The following is a 17,738-nucleotide window of genomic DNA, read 5'->3' as shown; positions in this document are numbered from 1 at the left end:
ATCAATGACATTCCATAGCATTTAGAAAGAAATGGATTCTGGCACAATTCTGCAGAAAGGCTAGCAACAACAGACATAGTTATTATATGCAGGAGTCATTGCAATGACTTTTACAATTCCAGGGTATAAATGTCCTGTTTATTCCAGCCCTTCTCCCAGGATATCCTATAACATATGCAAACTAAATAAACAAGCCATGTTATGAGACATAAACCTGTTACTAAAAATTCATTTTGTTAACCTGATTTGTACAGGTGCCAACACAGGATTTAACAAATAAAGGTATATAATAAAAAAAGAAAAGACAGCTTTTATCTGCAACAATCTCACATCTTCCAGAGAATCATTGCTAAAGGTTATTTCTTTTATCCTTTCCCCCAAAGTCAAAATGAGCAAATAAAAAACCTTGCTAAAAAAAAAGAGAAGTTACTACTAATTTTTTTTAAAAAAAAAAAAAAACCTTGCTAAACTGGAATTATTCCAAAATACATCAGTATGAATTCTAGTTTATTGTTCAGAAATCCTACAGAAATTAATTAAAGCAAACACTGAGCAAACAGGAGTCAAATTGAGTCCTACAGACTTGACTTAATTGATAGATTTTAAACTTTATACTTATCAAATAGATATTTGAATTAGTTTAAGATTAATATAATGTTTGTTTTCTTTAATAAACTAAGTGGTCCCCATTAAATCCAAATACCCCTTATGATAAATTAGATTCCCACATGTATTTATATTCATTTCTGAATTCTTTTTTCATTTATATTCGTTTCATTTTATTTCTTTCTAGTACCAAGAGGCTATTAAAATAATATTATACATTTGGCACTGTGTTTTTACATGAATTATAGAATGTCTTTTCTCACTCCCCTGGGGAGAAATCATTTTGGTATATATGTTGTGATTGAATTCAATGTATGTATAAGTAGGGAAAATAAACATATTGTTTATTTTATAGTTTTCTTTTATGTTTCTTGTTGGTATTTGTTCATATTTGAGCCTTTCTGTTGCTGTTATTATTGAGATGTTTTATTTTTATTATATTTTCTAGTATTTTAATCAATAGAAAGATTGTTGATTTTACAAGAAGTTTGGTGTAGTGATTAAAAATGCAGACATTACTTTTTTAATCTCAGCTCTGCCACACCAGGTGTGTAGTTATGCAATCGTTTTCTTTGTTGTCCATAAAATAGAGGTAAAATATTAAATGTTTCATAGAATTACAGAGGATTAAATTAGTTAATATGTATAGAACACTGCTGGCACATGCTGAACACTTTAAGTTTTCATTATCATTAATTATCATCATTGTCATTTATCAGCCAATTGTTGTTCTCATTGTTTATAAGTTTTTCACTTTTCCTAGTTGTATATCATCTGCAAATTACTGATAAGTTTTCCTCTTTTCCAATTTTATACATTTTATATATTTCTGTTATTTAATTGATCCACCCAATTCTTTATAACAGTGTTAAAGAACAGTGGTAATAGAGGATATCTTTATATTATGCTTAGGTTGTTTGTAATGTTTTGCTGTTTTTTGTCTTAAGAGATAAATTTTCTCATGAAAAGATCATGAATTCTGATTTCTTGAGTTTTATTAAATGTCTTTTCAACATGTTTTAATATTCAGTAGGAGGTTAAGATAAGCCATAACTTTTGACTCCTAAATTCTGTCTTATGTTTCAGCTTTGGGAACCAGTTCTAAATGTAGGCTCTCTATGCAGAGAGCATCAGTCCTCCCAGAAACTGCCAAACTTTAGTTTAAGCCAGTTATATTTAAGGTCTTTGCTTGCCATTGGGTGAAAATATCATGAGAGTTCATAGAATGGGCAATCCTGTGAATTTGGGAAGGAGTTGGAAAAATATTGACTAGACTTGAAGAGCAATGTGTATGTGGGAGAGGGAGATCTCCACACATTCTTCCACAGAGATTCACTGAAGCTTCCAGCCAGATAATATTTGGTCATTTATTTGACATTCTTTGGTTCTATAGTGAGGGAAGTGATGGGACAATTTCCCAAGTAACAAGGAAAACCTGAACAAAAATGGTAGCACTTATCTCTACTAGGGAAAGGGTAGCAGTGAAGTAAACACCCCAATTCAAGTAAAGACTGTACCTTGGAAAGTTAGAGTTTGGGATGAAAATGTCAATGAGACTAACTAAAATACTGTGACCTCTAAGCCACCAGCTGGCTGTACCCTGAATCTCTGCTGCCTTTGAAAGCTGATCATAACGATCTATGTGGAATCAGTTCTCTGACATTCCTGAAGGAAGTATCACAATTCCACTTATAGGAGTTCAGCTGAGTGGAGCTGCTGTCATGTTTAGCTTTTTAATCTTGTTTCTCTCAGCCTATAAAATGTATCAGGTTCTGGTATTATTTTGAAAATTATTTCCAGAAACTTACAGAAACATACACAGTAGCATTCACCACCACTCCTGGCATACATTGCCACATTGACCCCCTTTTTGCCCCAGAAATCACTTATGCGAGAGTGTTCACTTACTGTAACCTCCATCTTTTCTGCCCTCACTTCAACCAGTTTAAACTATGAAATATTTCCCAGCTACTTGTCTTGAAATGCATAAGCTCTTATTAGTATACGTTTATATAAGCATGTTATGCTTTTTGAACAACACTTTGCTAAGCTTCACAATTTGAATCGCTCCTGAATCCCTGTAATAGAAACTGCTCTGCTGATGTTAAGTATTATGTACAGGTTTCCAACTTTTGTCCCAGGAAGTAAGCAGGCATTTTTGCACCTTTTGCTAATTGAAAAATCAATCAGAAATAAAGTCATAGAATTCTATAGCTAATATATAAGATACCTACCCTGGTCCCTTCCTTTTATACATGAAATAATTGAGGACTAGAGAGATGAAATATCTCTAAAATGTTATTATATATCAAAGGGGAAATTACTCTCCTTACAGAAATTTAGTTTACACATAATTTTTCAGGGGCACATCTGTGAAAATTTTAACATAAATTCATAATCACTGAAAAAAACATTTATGTCCACTGTTCTTTGGGTTTCATATTCATGTACATGATCTCTTTTTTATTTGAGAAAGAGAAATATCTCTCTAGTGTGAGAACTACATTATGCAGCATCCAGAGCATGACGGTTTTATTTCAAACTCCATTTCAGATGCTCTATGTCTGTAATAGAAATAGCAGGCTCCCCCTGTTTTCTCTAAAACCAAGAGGGAGAAATAAAAATACCAACATGCCACTGAAGCAATTTATTGTTTTAAGTATATGAATAAATAGATCCTTGTAGATTGATAGTTTCTGAAGATAGTTTTTCATTGTTAAAATTCCTTTGAGATGATAGTTAATGTCTGTGCCATTCACAAAAGCCTGTCTCATACGTGAGCTTGAAATATGTAGCACTAAAAAAGAAGAGTCCGTTTATTATAGACATGTGGAAAAATAAAAATTGATGAATATTTCCCTAAAGAATCTCAACTTTATGTGTTTCCAACTCTTGTTAATTGTTTGCGTAATTTAAGATTTCTCTCAGCAGACTGTATAGATGTACCTGCTAAATTTGGGATTTCTTTCTGCCTTTTTTCATTTTTCTTCAAATTGTTTACTCTTTCTCATGACTTAAACTTCAATTTCTATGCTTATAATTCCAAAAATATGATCCTCTAGTCATGACTTCCCCCAAACACCAGTTTCTGTCTCTAAATGCATTCTCAACATTTCAGCTCGGTAGACCTTATGCAACCTTAGTTTTACATATCTAAATCTGAACTTGTCATCCCCTTATCTACTGTCTGTCACTGCTACTATCTTTTTCCCCCCAATCATCCATATTCAAAACATAAGAACCATTATTTACTCAACCCTACCCTTTATCTTCCATCTGTTTTCTTATAGTGCCTTTCATGTGTCTTTCTTCCTTTCCCCTGTCAGTCGTCCACTCCTTATTCTGTATCATGACAAACCAAGTTGCAGTGATTCAGGAGTGGATGGGAAAAACAAACTAAAGATGAGAAGGTAGAGGGTTAGTAGCTGGGGGAAAACCCACCACTTGGAAAGTAATTTTCTTATCTGCTATAGTGTTTTAATTTATTTTCCACTGTGGGTGGGAAAATATTGGGTATATTTGTAAGCCAAGGAAAAGTAGTGAAAAGAGAAAGACTGAAAGTAAAAAGAGATAATAAATAGAACAAAGCTGTCAATTTCCACTGTCATCACTTAATCTAGATCTTGATAAAATCCACTTTTTTAATTTGATTTGATTGTTGACATTATAACAAATGTCCTCTAATTTTCCCCCTTTTCCCTCTCCTCCCAGCCCCTACCCCAACCCAGGTCTGCACTACACTATTGTCTGTGTTCATTGGTTATGCTTATATGTATACTAGAGGCCCGATGCATGAAGTTCGTGCAAGGGGCTCGGCCCTCGCAGCAGCGGCAGCTTGCCTTGGCCCTTGCAGCCCCGGCTTCATCTGGAAGGATGTCCGGAAGGTCCTTTGGCTGTCTGGTCTTATTAGCATATTACACTTTTAATTTTATAGTTGAGTTCTTAGGTTAATCTCTTCCCATCCTTTCTATTATCCACCCTTCCCCTGCCTGAGATATGTCAGTCTGTTCCATACCTCCATGTCTCTGGTCCCTTTTTGTTCGTCAGTTTGTTATGTTCATTAGATTCCACTTACAAGTGCAATCATGTGATATTTGTCTTTCTCTGACTTACTTATTTCACTCAACATAATACTCTCCAGGTCCATCCATGCTATTGCAAAGGATAAGAAATTCTTCTTTTTTAAAGCTACATAGTACTCCATTGTATAAATGTACCACATCTTTTTTACCTACTCATCTACTGCTGGGCACTTGGGCTATTTCCAGATTTTAGCTACTGTAAATAATGCTATGAACATAGGGGTGCATATATTATTTCTGATTCGTGTTTTGGGCTTCTTAGGATATATTCCTAGAAGTGGGATTGCTGGGCCAAATGGTTGTTCCATTTTTTATTTATTTATTTTTTAGTAAATTCCACTCTCAAAAAAAAAAAAAAATCCCATAATGGCTGCACCAATCTGCATTCCCACTAGCAGTATACTAGGGTTCCCTTTTCTCCACATCTTTTTCAGCACTTGTTTGTTTCTTTATTGATGGTAGACATTCCGGCAGGTGTGAGATGATATCTCAGAGGAATTTACAAAAAAATGAAAGAATATACTGCACTATGTCCAGCACGGGCATGTTCAATGAGCCTGAGGAGGGGCAATGAAGGATTAAAGAAGACAGACAAGGGAATACAGCTGGGGCTCAGTGGGACGCTGCTTCTCTAATGGAGAGACAGCGCCATGGCCTGCAAGCTGAGTATTTTATAGTCAGCACACAAAGCAAAACAAGGGTAGTGGTCAGTATGTTTACAATGTTCTTGTGAGTTTCACCTTGCTTTGGCAGCACTTGCTGCAGCTCCCACAGTCCATTAGCTATCTAGGAAGGAACTAAGGAGGACTATAAGGTCAAACTTAATTATGCTAGGAGGGCTCTGCCCTCCAAGCTGGCACTTGTTTATGGCCCTGCCACAGGTCAGTCCAAGGCTTGACCCTAGAGCCGCTCCCTACATTTCCCCCTTTTTTGTTTTTAAGCTACTACAATAAACATAAAAGTAAAACTTGAACATCATGAACAAAACTCTGGCTATTAAAACAATAACAAAACAATGCCAGTGCAACACAGCAATAAGAGAGAAATCAAACTACAGACATGTTAACATTTTTAGCTACAAAATGAAAGTTTCTTTTGCTGCTGGTGTATATTTACTCAGAGTCCTTGGACTTGGCTGCACGAGACTTTACAGAAGACTAGCAGCTAACCAATGCTAGCATAGCCAGAAACATGGTTGAGGGAGTAGCTTACACTTCTTGCTTTTCTACCACCTGCTGGGCTTCAGTCATTAACTTCTTCAGCTGACCCCATGTTGGCACCTCGGCCCCTTGTGTAGCCTTTGTTTCCTTCTTCCGCATTGCTATCATTGGGGCAACTCTCAGTCTTTTGAACAAAGGGACAAGGAGCTTCTCGGGGTCCATTGTGGTGACACACATAATGCTCTGGCTGCATTGCTCCTTCTGGAAAGATACAAAACACAACCTCTTCCCCACATCATTATTGGATCTGGTAAAACTCTTGTCTGGTTTGTGCATCCTTCCACCGGGCTAACTCGGCCAAGGCTTTTGCACTGGACGACCAAAGCATTTCAGCCGCTGTACAACGCTCTGCATCATAATTCAAAAAATTTAACACATAAACATCCTCCTCCCCCTTTTTATTTTTGTAATTTCTTTTTAAGAAGCCAGTCTAAAGATCACACCAACATGGAGAAGGGCAAATCTGAGTGTACTGTAAACGGGCCCCGGGCACTGGCTGGCCTATTCCTGAAGCCCAGCCTACCTCTAGAATTGTGTTTCTACATCAAGAAATTGCCCAAATTATTTTTTAAGATGCTTTTTATCTTTATTTTTTTGTTAATCCTCACCTGAGGATATTTTTCCATTGACTTTTAGACAGAGTGGAAGGAATGGGGAGAGACAGAGAGAAAAACATAGATGTGAGAGAGACACATCCATTGGTTGCCCCCCGCACATGCCCTAACCGGGGCTTGGATTGAGCCTGCAACCAGGGTACATTCCTTTTACCAGAATCAAACCCAGAACCCTTCAGCCTTTTACCAGAATCAAACCCAGGACCCTTCAATCCATGGGCTGACACTTTAGCCACTATGCCAAACCAACTAGAGAAAAGAAAAAAAAAACAAACTGCTTTTAAAGATACACAGTGCTCTCATAAGGAAAAATCTTCCTCATCTCTTTCACATTTGAACCAAGAGCTTGGTAGTAGTCAAAAGTATAATGTTTTCCTATATCTGTGACTAATAAAAGTGTAAGCCTCAATAGTAACATGGTTACACAGTAGACTGGGAGATTGTTTCTTGTTCTCCTGTGTGCTTATAGTGATTGATATCAAGAGCCTGAAGATATTTTTTCTGGCTACACTTTGTCTCTATAATATTCTCAATATTTGTGTTATTTGTATGTTTCTTTCAGTCAAGAGAATCTATCCCATTAAATGACCTAAAGTCAGAAGTTTCTCCCCGGATTTCAGCAGAGGACCTGATTGACTTGTGTGAGCTCACAGTGACAGGCCACTTCAAAACACCCACCAAGAAGACCAAGTCCAGTAAACCGAAGCTCCTGGTGGTTGACATCCGGAATAACGAAGAGTATCCTTTGTACATGCGGTTTTGGAGGGTGGTCCTGCCTTATTCATATTGATTCCTTTACATTTACAGGGCATGTGGTAAAAACAATGAACATATCTGGGATTCCTCTCAATTCAAATAGCTAAGTAACTCTCAAGCCGGATGCCATAGTAGAGTTGCATAATGTTTTATAAGATACTATTACATACCAGAGGCCCAAAAATGCTTTCCAAACAAAACCAGAATGTTGGGATATTTTATTAGTTTTTGTGTTTCTCTAGTGTCTGTTGTTCTTGGGGGATTTGAATCCTTCCTACTCTGGCTAAAATTTCAGCAAAGATGAGAAGTATTTACCTGGTCTAACTCATAGGCTAAAGAGGGTTTGCCAGATCTCATCATTAAATTTATTATAATCTTCAAAATATTGACTTATAGAGAACATATTTTTCACTGACATTAAATGTACCATAATTTCTGGTGATTTTGTTTGGCATTAAAGTATAAATGAGTACAAATTAGTAACAGTTCAATCTTTATCCTAATTTTTTCATCATCTATTAGATTTTCAAATTTGTTTTTGAACAGAGCAACTCCCTTTTAAAATAGTTTTTCTTTGAAACGCAATATATAAAATATAAATGAAGACTTTTATAATTAATACTAGAGGCTCGGTGCATGATCGGGGCTTGGGGGGGATGCAGGAGGTTGGCCAGCCAGGGAGGGATCGAGGGATCGTGAGGGCTTCAGGGCATGTCCAGCCATCTCAGTCCCTATCGTCAGGACCCCAGCAGCAAGCTAACCTACTGGTTGGAGCGTCTGCCCGTGGTGGTCAGTGCACATCATAGCGACTGATCTACCAGTCAACTCTCTTCCCCCTAGTGGTCAGTGCAAGTCATAGCATGCAGTTGAGCAACCTTAGCATATCATTAGCATATTACACTTTGATTGGTTGAACGGATGACCAGACACTTAGCATATTAGGCTTTTATTATATAGGATTCTTCATAAGTTAACATTCATAGCATTTCCTAACTATAAATGAAGATGATATGTAAGTGAGGGTTAGCAGGTTAGTGGATTTTCTCATATGCTAAAATTGCCATATAAATTTTCATGTGCATATTTTTAATCACAATTTTAAAATGAAATTAAAACCATACATTTGCAGAACTTCTGAAGCAATTTGTAGAGTCTTTGATTACTGAAAATACTATTTGAGAGCCCACTAATTCAAATGATATATCCCCACCTCTTTGTGAAAAGTTACTACTTTCTATTTTCCCTAAGCTGTGAGGTCCCTGAGTATGATGAGAGTATAAATGTTCATGTCCCTGATTGTTCAGGCTTCGGGGATACTGGAAGTTCATTAGCAGAGTAGGTGAGTGCTGACTCCCAAACAAGCATTAATTTCCAGTTGACTGGTCAGGGGCCCCTGGTCTATAAGTTCTTCTTATTTGTTACTTCAAAGGCTTAAAATACCTTCGATTTTTTAGCTTATGTTTCTTTTGGTTGAATCTTTAGTCATAGTTTTTTATAAAATTATCGAACAGCATAGCATCATAGTGTAGTACCTTATTTTCATTTTAAAGGCTATTATTAAAGTAATTAAAATAACTTATGCAAATAGCACTCTTGTGAGATTTTCTCTGGGATAGGGAGGGCACTTCTCAGTGCAGGTTTTATAACCTGATTCAGGGAAAGTCAGAAAGTCCTTTCTGCACATGTTGTTTCTCAAATTTCTTCAGTTTAAAAAATTCCATACACCAAGATGCTATCTTTGAGAGTAGCCTGTCCTGAACCTCCTCAACTGAAAGTCTGTTAAAGCTTCAGGCATTTACCTTGTATTTTAAATATTCTCAATTAACTTACAAATATCCTGCAAGAGGAAATATTTTAATCTGTTACCCATTTTTATGATTGTAGGTGAGGAGAAGTGAATCAACAATCTAAGGAAACTGCCACTAAACTTGGTGTGAGCAAGTGAGGGTGGGGAGTTCAGAAAAGGAAGGCTGGGGGACATGGAGATGGCTTCACCCACCTGACAATAAAGGCATAATCCCAAATGTAGAATAAGAATAAACCCTACAGATTATCTGATGTAAGTCCTTAATATGAGAGCTGAACAGCTTATAACAAGGAGGCTAAACAGCGAAATTTTTGTGGAAATCTTATTTTATTTTTGTTTTTATAAGGAAAAAATATAAAATGTCAATCTAAATAACAGTAAAGTCCGTTATGTCTGTTCTCCAATACATTATTGGGATTTCAGAAAAAAACATTATGTAATTGCAGATTTTAAAGAGGCAATAGAAAATGTTTCTCATGTAGTGGCATACATTCCATAAGTAATGTTACTAGCATCAAAGATATACACTAGCCGAAACCGGTTTGGCTCAGTGGATAGAGCGTCGGCCTGTGGACTGAAAGGTCCCAGGTTCGATTCCGGTCAAGGGCATGTACCTGGGTTGCGGGCACATCCCCAGTAGGAGATGTGCAGGAGGCAGCTGATCGATGTTTCTCTCTCATCGATGTTTCTAACTCTCTATCTCTCTCCCTTCCTCTCTGTAAAAAAATCAATAAAATATAAAAAAAAAAAAGATATACACTAGCCAAATTTGTTTTCTTCAATAGTTGTAAATAGTTTGAGTTACAAATTTCTTGGAGTTCATATTAAGAGTCGTGTTAGTAACGTAAACAAATGTGGTCCAACTGGTGGTATCTGTAAACAGAAGTACTTTGAAGGGATGTTATTCTCATGCTTGATGTCAAGGCTGTTTTTGCAGTTTTATTTGTAAACTTTTTACCTTTTTTTTTTTAATATTGAAAGCTAAGGGAAGACAAGTTCAGTTTTACTTTTTTTAATTTGAAAAACACATAAACTTAGTTGCTTTCATTATTATACCGTGCTTTTCATTCTTAGGCATGTTAGCATTATTCTTGCCTCTGTGCCCTAAATAATTAAGTTTTTTAAATTTCTTCACAATAATTAAGAGATACTTGTATGCAGAGCAGGGTAGGTACTAATGAGGTTTTGTGAGATTTTTTTTTTTCATCCCATTTGGGTGGAGGTTCAGACTACCCTTATCTGAATGGATCTGGTGTACGTGGGGGTACGTGGTAGCCACTGCTGAGGAATGTCTCCTCTATCTGGATTAATCGTTAATTGTGAGAGGTCCATTTATTGTTGATGAGCTCCTATTTGCTCCAAGACCCAAGTCCTGAGTGCCATGCAGTCTCATTTACTCAGCCAGTTAATCCTGTTTGAAGACTACTTTGCCCAGCAAGGGAGAACCCCTGTCCACTAGGAGCTCACAGTCTTGTGACTAAGACAGACGCATTAAGTAGATAATTAGAATACAGCCTGAAATGTCTATGTCTGAGGCATACCCAGAAGGCCATGGGAATATAAGGATGGTCACCTAAGCCAGATGGTGCCTGAGGTAGGTCTTCCCATTGGTGAAGAGAGAGGACATTTCAGACTGAAAACACATACTGTCTGGGTGCACAGGGTGTGAGAAGGACACATTCAGTGAATTACAAGTACTCTGGATGTGCGTGGTTGGAATATATGAGGATGGGAAATGCGACCAGAGTAGGCAAAGGCAGCTTCCTGGAGAATGTTGCATAAAAAGTTTGGATTGTATTCCAAAGGCTATAAGAAAGTACTAAAGAATTTTGACCAGGTAAGTGGAGGAAGGATGAGAGAGGAGCTCCTGTCCAGGCAAAACTAGAAGAATGGAATCCCCCAGAGATTGGATGTACATAAACATCCCTTCATATTCATAGCACAAAGAGTGAGGATTCCAGATGTACCCTAAAATAAACCAATTGTATTGGGCCCTTTGGGTTAGTACCTATGCTGGAGAAAATCCAGAGAGATAATTTTTGTTGCTGTTTCTTTCCCTTTCTTATCCTGTGTATTGACAAAGGAGAATTATTTATCATGGCACTTCAAGTATTGATAGGTAGTGGTGCCACTAGCTAGGAGGGACCGGAGGCATTTAACATATTTGGCACTGACACATATTCTAGGTTTGGCACAATTCTGAAACTTAGTTACTCAGTAGATATGTAAGATCTAGTATGTTCTAGGCACTATATTCAGCATTGTAAGAGTTTCATAGATGTGATAAAAATAGATCCTTCCTATAAATTGTTTTAAGTCTTGATGGAAGCCATGTACATTAGTATGTTTTAGACAAGATCTAAATAATGTCATGAGAGGTATACACTGTGGGTAGAGAAACTTTCATGAAGGAATCTTAAAGAATGATTAATATTTGAACACTCAGAAATAAGGAAAAAAGCATTTAGGAAGAGAAAACTATAGGAGCTTGGTAAGACATATACTGGAAACAGTATATGACTCAGTTTGGTGGGAACTGAAGTAGTTAGGTCCTATTCATGAGGGCTGAACTGAGAAATCTGAGCTTTGTTTTAAAGGTCTCCAGGGAAGGTTGTTCAACAGGTGTGATCATCAGAACTTTGTTTTCTAATTTTTAATCCAATAAAATGGATTTCCAAGTGGCAAAATGAGAGTTGGGAAAAAACAGAAATCTGATGCAATAGTCTAAGCTCAAGGTAATGAGTGTCTGAAATAGGCAAGTAAGTGGTAATGGGAATAGAGAGACAGGAGGATGGGATTTATTAGTGCAACAGGATGTTAGATGTTGCCACTGGCGAGATGTCAGAAATGAAGTTTTAGACTGATATGAGAGACGGTGATGCCATTCAAAAAAGCAGCAATAGATTTAGCAAGGAAAAATGATGCTATCTAAAGATGTAACTTTTACATCAATTAATGCTGTTTAGTTACATTATATATGAGAAAGGCATGGGTTTAATTCCATATTTCCTTATAGCTATTGACTTTCTAAAGTTGTAGCCTTTACTTCGGGCTGGCTCTGTTTAACTAATTATAATTAGTTAACATGGCAACAAACAAGTTAATATAAAGGTGTGATACCTTCATAAGTGGTCTGGTGAAATGCTGGTATGCTCTGGATAGAGAGATATAATGTCACTAAGTGTGGTACGCAACAAAAATGCTGTGTTCTTTTAGGATTTAGAAAAACATAAGATGCTTTCTGTGTTCAATTTTGAGCCATCAAATATGTTAAAGGAATTTTAAAATATTTTTGTAAAGTAAAAGAACTTTCTAGAATATGAACATTTACCTGTGTAATTTACCTATACAATATACCTGTATTATTTTTAAAACTGCTATTTATTCTATCTGCTTGATTAAAGTATAGTGCATGTATTAGCAGTATTGTTTTGAAGACTGACTTACAAATACAGAAAAATCTTCATGTTTAGAAACTGAGAAAACAGTGCCCATCATCCTTACCTGTTAATACTATTCTAATAATTGGTTGTAAAAAAATCTAAGTACTTTTTCTGGTTTAGTTGTATATTGGGTTACCAAATTTTGTTTAATGTGAAAATGTATCTTTGTTATAAGCCCACTCTTGAATGCTTTGGTAATGTCTGCCAAATGGAATGTTGAGCAGAGTGTTATGTTTTGGGGGAAGGAAACAGCTTACTGCAACAGGATAAAGTCACCAGTTACCAGAGAAAAATGTTTGCCGATCACAGAGTGCTATCAGAGTAGTAAACAGCTCTATTCAAAAACACCTGACCAGATGACTGCTATAATAACCAGATGTTTTATAGCTACTACTAGTAGCCCAGTGCACGAAATTCGTGCACATTAAAAGGGAATTAATTAGCGGAGATATTTTAATATTGCTATTTGCCCTTTCTCTATAATAGAAGTGTGAGAGATGAAAGGAAATTAGTAAAATGTATATGAAAATAATATATAAATTTATTAATCAATAAACAGTAACAAAAGGATATAACAACAGCAGAAGCATGATAAAAAATGACAAAAACATGATATGAAAACAACAAAAACATGATATAAAAACAGTGATGCAATGACTGATAAAGTGATTAAACTTATTCTAATATCTCCCTGTACACCACATTAAGAGTGAAAACACTTTAAGAGTGCTTGACTAATTTCCCTTGTGATTAAGTATTTAGAACTTTAACTGTAACGTCACGTGCTCTTCAAACTCGAGAGAAAGCAACATATAACTGACCATGTGCGAAAACGGGTTCAGGTAGGAATATGCCTACTCTGTCTAGAGTTTGTCCTTGTGATTTATTAATAGTCATCACAAATGCTGGCATCACTGGAAACCGTCATCGAATCAATTTAAATGGGAGGCCAGTGTCAGATTGGGACAAATTAATTCTTGGAATCAAAACAACCTCTCCCTCTGCAGATCCTGTTAATACTTCAGCTTCGATAATGTTAGGTCGTAACCTTTTGATAATAAATCTGGTACCATTACAAAGACTCCATTTACTATTGAGATTTCTCAATAGCATGATGATTGCACCCACTTTCAATTTTAATTTATGACGTGGCATTCCCGAAGGAGTAATACTATTAAGAAATTCGATGGGAAAATTTTCCTTTTCAACATCATCTGTGGAATCAATGGAATCATCACTCAAATATGTGTGAAAATCTCCATTAAGTATATCCAAAATTTCTTCATTTAATTTTTGAACATGCTCATTTTTTGGACAAAGAATTGCACGTTTAGATACATTTTCAATATTATCTATAGATATAGTATTTCCAAAGGTAGCTTCAATAATAGATCCATTACAAATCATTTCACAGGGGATTTCAGTAATATCCATTCCTAAATGAAAACTGCTATCAAGTTTGCCATCTCCAAGTTTTACTAACCATCCACTATAAGCAGAATCCTCTGATCTCATATTTGTTGTAGAGACCACTTTCTGAAACATCCGCAAACATTGCAGAACTTTAAACTCGTTTGTACTATAGCCAGTCACATAGGATGCGGTACAATACTGAGACATTGTCGAAAATCCCCTCCAGGAAGGAGAACTTTCCCACCAAATACAACATTCAGACTCATAATTTCTCTTAGTAATCTGTCTATGGCGTTCATAGCATGCTGGATGCCATGGTGCATTCATCAATAATGAGAAGTTGGACCTTTTTAATAGTTTTAGCAACTTCGCTCTTTATATTGAGTCTAGAAATTGAAGTTTCCTTTAATGGAATGGGTAATTTATATTGGGAATGAAAGGCGCTTCCACTGAGAAGCAATTCCTGTAGACGCTGTGGGTAAAACAATACCACCACAACCTCTAATATAATGTATTAAAACTTTATACAGATATGCAGGTGAATAGGATTCCTAGCTGCCAGGCCCCTGACAGCAAGCTGGCCACCTGTCAATTCCATGAGGAATAGGGCTCCCTCCTCCCTCCGGGGTGCAGGTGAATGGGGTTCGGGGCTGGTAGGCCACTGACAGCAAGCTATCCAACAGCAGATTCTGTGAGGAATGGGGCTCCCTCCTCCCTCCTGTCAGGGTCTGGTTTGAAGGCCGGCCACACCCCCTATTGGGCCAGACCCAGAGTTCTACCACACTGTGGCCTCCGCCTCAGCAACCCAGGACTGACTGCTGCTGGGCACTCCTGGCACTCCGAGGATGGGTTCTTCCCTCGGGCCTCACGGGAAACAGCTCGGGGAGGGCACACCCCTTGGCAAGGCAACCCAGAACTCAGTACTTCCACGCTCTGCTCCAAGGGTAGGTTCCTGCCTGAAACCTCGCCCTCCAGGAAACAGCTGGGGGAGGGTGCAGCTGTTTCCAAGACGACCCCTACAGGATTGACTTCCGGTTGGTCGAGCTTTGGGATGTGATGTTACATCCAGGGTTTTTATATAAGTAGATTATTCCATAGTCACCGATTTTCTAAAATGTTGCTGAACAAGTTGTATATAGAAGACACTCAAATGTGACATTAGCTTATAACGCTTAGTATAGTCTGAGCATTGTATTTTATCTTTATTTCTGATTTTCAAAGGAGAGAACCTGATTGGCTCAGCCTGCATCAGATAACCCTTCACTTCTCCTCCCTGCTATGCTGTCAATCATAATTGTGGCAGGATCATCTGATACAAACATGACAGCTGAGGGCTCACCCTTTCATCAGGGTCAGTAGTTGAGGCCCTTTCAGCAAGAGGATGGGGGGCGGGCAGGCAACTCAAACGTGTCTGCTATAGTATTTGACCAAGATAGGTTTGTATTGCTTTTGCTACTATAAAAACACTAAAAAAAAAAAAAAAAAAAAAAAAAAGTTCATGGTTGATAAGGGCTAAAGGCTTTTTGATAAAATACCTAGCAACTGATTCAGTCTGGTAGATGTATATACATTTGCAAATAATATTTGAGTCATTAGGTTCTTTGTGTTATCAAAAATTTTCATTTTAAGGTATGTTCTTACAATAAAAGTGCTATCAGACTAATGACATGCTGAGAACAAAGTCATTACTAGTCATGAAAACTGAAATTGAGAACATTGGATAATTGTAAATGTTTGAGAGAGTAGTACTGATAAAAACCAAGGAAGATCTGCCAATGATCATGAATTCTTTGTCCTTTCTAGAAGACTCTAAACAATGAGATACTAATGTTCTATCTTTTCATTTTCAGAACTTTTTAATAGTCCTCTATTAATGCCAAATGTTCTTTAAAGGAAAAATGAGGAAGAAGCAGCTGACTAAAATATTTTAAATGTAAAGTATGTGGTCAGTGTGCACCATCTTTCTTGAGACTAAGAGCCTCAAATTTCTTCTGTCTCCATTCCATTTCTTTACCTAAATAACTTTTATTAATTCTTCAAATTTTAACTCAGCCATCACTTACTTTCTCAGTGAAAACTTACCCTGTCCTCTCCAAATGGACATATCCTACCAAAACATCATATATATCTCCTTTAGACCTGTTTTTACAGTTGTTTTACTTATGTGAATTGTTATTCAACGGATAATAATACTTAAGAATGTCTTTCTCTATAGACTCTATATAAATAATCATCTTTTAGTTGTACTTTTTAAATTGTACTTTTTACTTACTGAGGAGGGCATATATTTTTTCTTTAAGATCTTAAGGTATTTCTAAATATTTTAAGCTAATAGACTCTTTTCATTCCAAAAATAAAATTTATAGTCAATGAAACCATCAGAACCCTGCCAAAGTGCAAATATAATAAGCATCAGTCCCTTTAGAGACCATAAAATTGAAGAGTGGAAATGTTGGCTAAATTTACTTGAGAAATAAACCAACAACAGAACTATTTCCAACCAGTGCTGTTGACCTTAACAATTCTAAACAGAGTCCCATTTAGCAATCACTTACCCAAAGGAGATAGAATTTTGCAGTATCAAGTTATATCTGGGAATGTCTGCTTGGCTATATTACTTTCAGAGCTTAGGAGTAATCATAGTAGTAGTAATGAACTTAAAGGCATGATTATTATGTGGCCCATGCAATTGCCATTGATTTGCTGCATCCGGACCACTTTCACAATGCTTCATTTAGTCAGGAAATTCTTTACATCTTTGGCCAGTCATCTTCCTTTCTCTTTTCCATTACATTTTCACATTTAACTTTTTTTTTTCCTTAGAGGTGCCTTATTTCATTTAGATAAAGTACTCATGTGAGCATGGAAGATGTTTAGAACTGTCAAAAATTCATAAATAAAGCCAATGAATCACCAAAGTAGTAATTAGTAACAGTTTATTGTGTGCACACCAAAGAGACAATTTGCAAACCAAGAACACTCAAACCAAAACATCAAATAAGGCTCAGAGGCATAGTGTCATAATGCAGCATATACAGTGTGGAGGCAATGACTGTTTATTGGTCACAGTATTCGAATTTTCTTAAATGAAAGGAAATTGGTTAGCAGTTACTTCCTATCAATTTGGGGGAACAAATTGAGTTTCACTTATGATTTTCAGAGGCATAGGCAAGAAGTGAACCAGGTCAAGTCAGCCTCGCTTGTCTTGGAAATTAAGCTAAATTAAACTTTACTCGTATGACTAAACCGGTTTTGTCCACTCCAGGAATTTTCAAGTCTGGTCTCTGTGTTTGATTTTTATGGTACTATCTTCTGGGAATCAATTACCCTTCTCTCTCTCTCTCTCTCTCTCTCTCTCTCTCTCAAGTCTGCACACAAGTGTTTTCCTTAAACTTCCCTTCTCAGTTTTATTCGGGGTCACATTTCAGGCAGCATCAACATTCCATTCAGCACTGCCTTCACCGCAGAAGGGGAACTTACCCAGGGCCCTCACACCGCTATGCTCCAAAGCTTCAAAGGAAAGGTCATTGTCATCGTGGGGAATTCTGCAAAGTACACAGCAGAGGTAAGTGTACTCAGAAATGTCATGTGTGAAGAATAAGTTATTTACCTGCCTAGTAGAACAGATTGTCTAAAAGTTTATTTCTTCAGGAGTAGATTACATAGCAAATGAACTTTGAAGATCTACCTATATTCTTACATAGAAGAGTTTGTCAGCCTTTTCCCAGTAAAAGGATTCAAGCTTTCTTCCTTAGTGTGCAACATCAGGTTCAATAGTAAGTTTAGAAAGATCCAAA

At 36.8% G+C, this 17,738-nt stretch overlaps 1 protein-coding gene across 1 annotated transcript in view; it reads left to right on the top strand.

Moving 5' to 3' along the window:
• The window catches only part of TBCK (TBC1 domain containing kinase), a 175,633-nt gene that overhangs the window by 140,800 nt on the left and 17,095 nt on the right, over window positions 1–17,738 (top strand). The window contains exons 24-25 of the mRNA XM_059661769.1: window positions 7,085–7,260; window positions 17,347–17,506. Of these exons, the coding sequence (XP_059517752.1) occupies window positions 7,085–7,260; window positions 17,347–17,506 (336 nt within the window). The remainder of the gene's footprint in view (window positions 1–7,084; window positions 7,261–17,346; window positions 17,507–17,738) is intronic.

The sequence above is a fragment of the Myotis daubentonii genome, chromosome 1 (genome assembly GCF_963259705.1).
Source record: "Myotis daubentonii chromosome 1, mMyoDau2.1, whole genome shotgun sequence".
Lineage (NCBI taxonomy): Eukaryota > Metazoa > Chordata > Mammalia > Chiroptera > Vespertilionidae > Myotis > Myotis daubentonii.
Note: the sequence above shows the minus strand (reverse complement) of the source record. Positions and strands in the feature narration are given on the sequence as shown.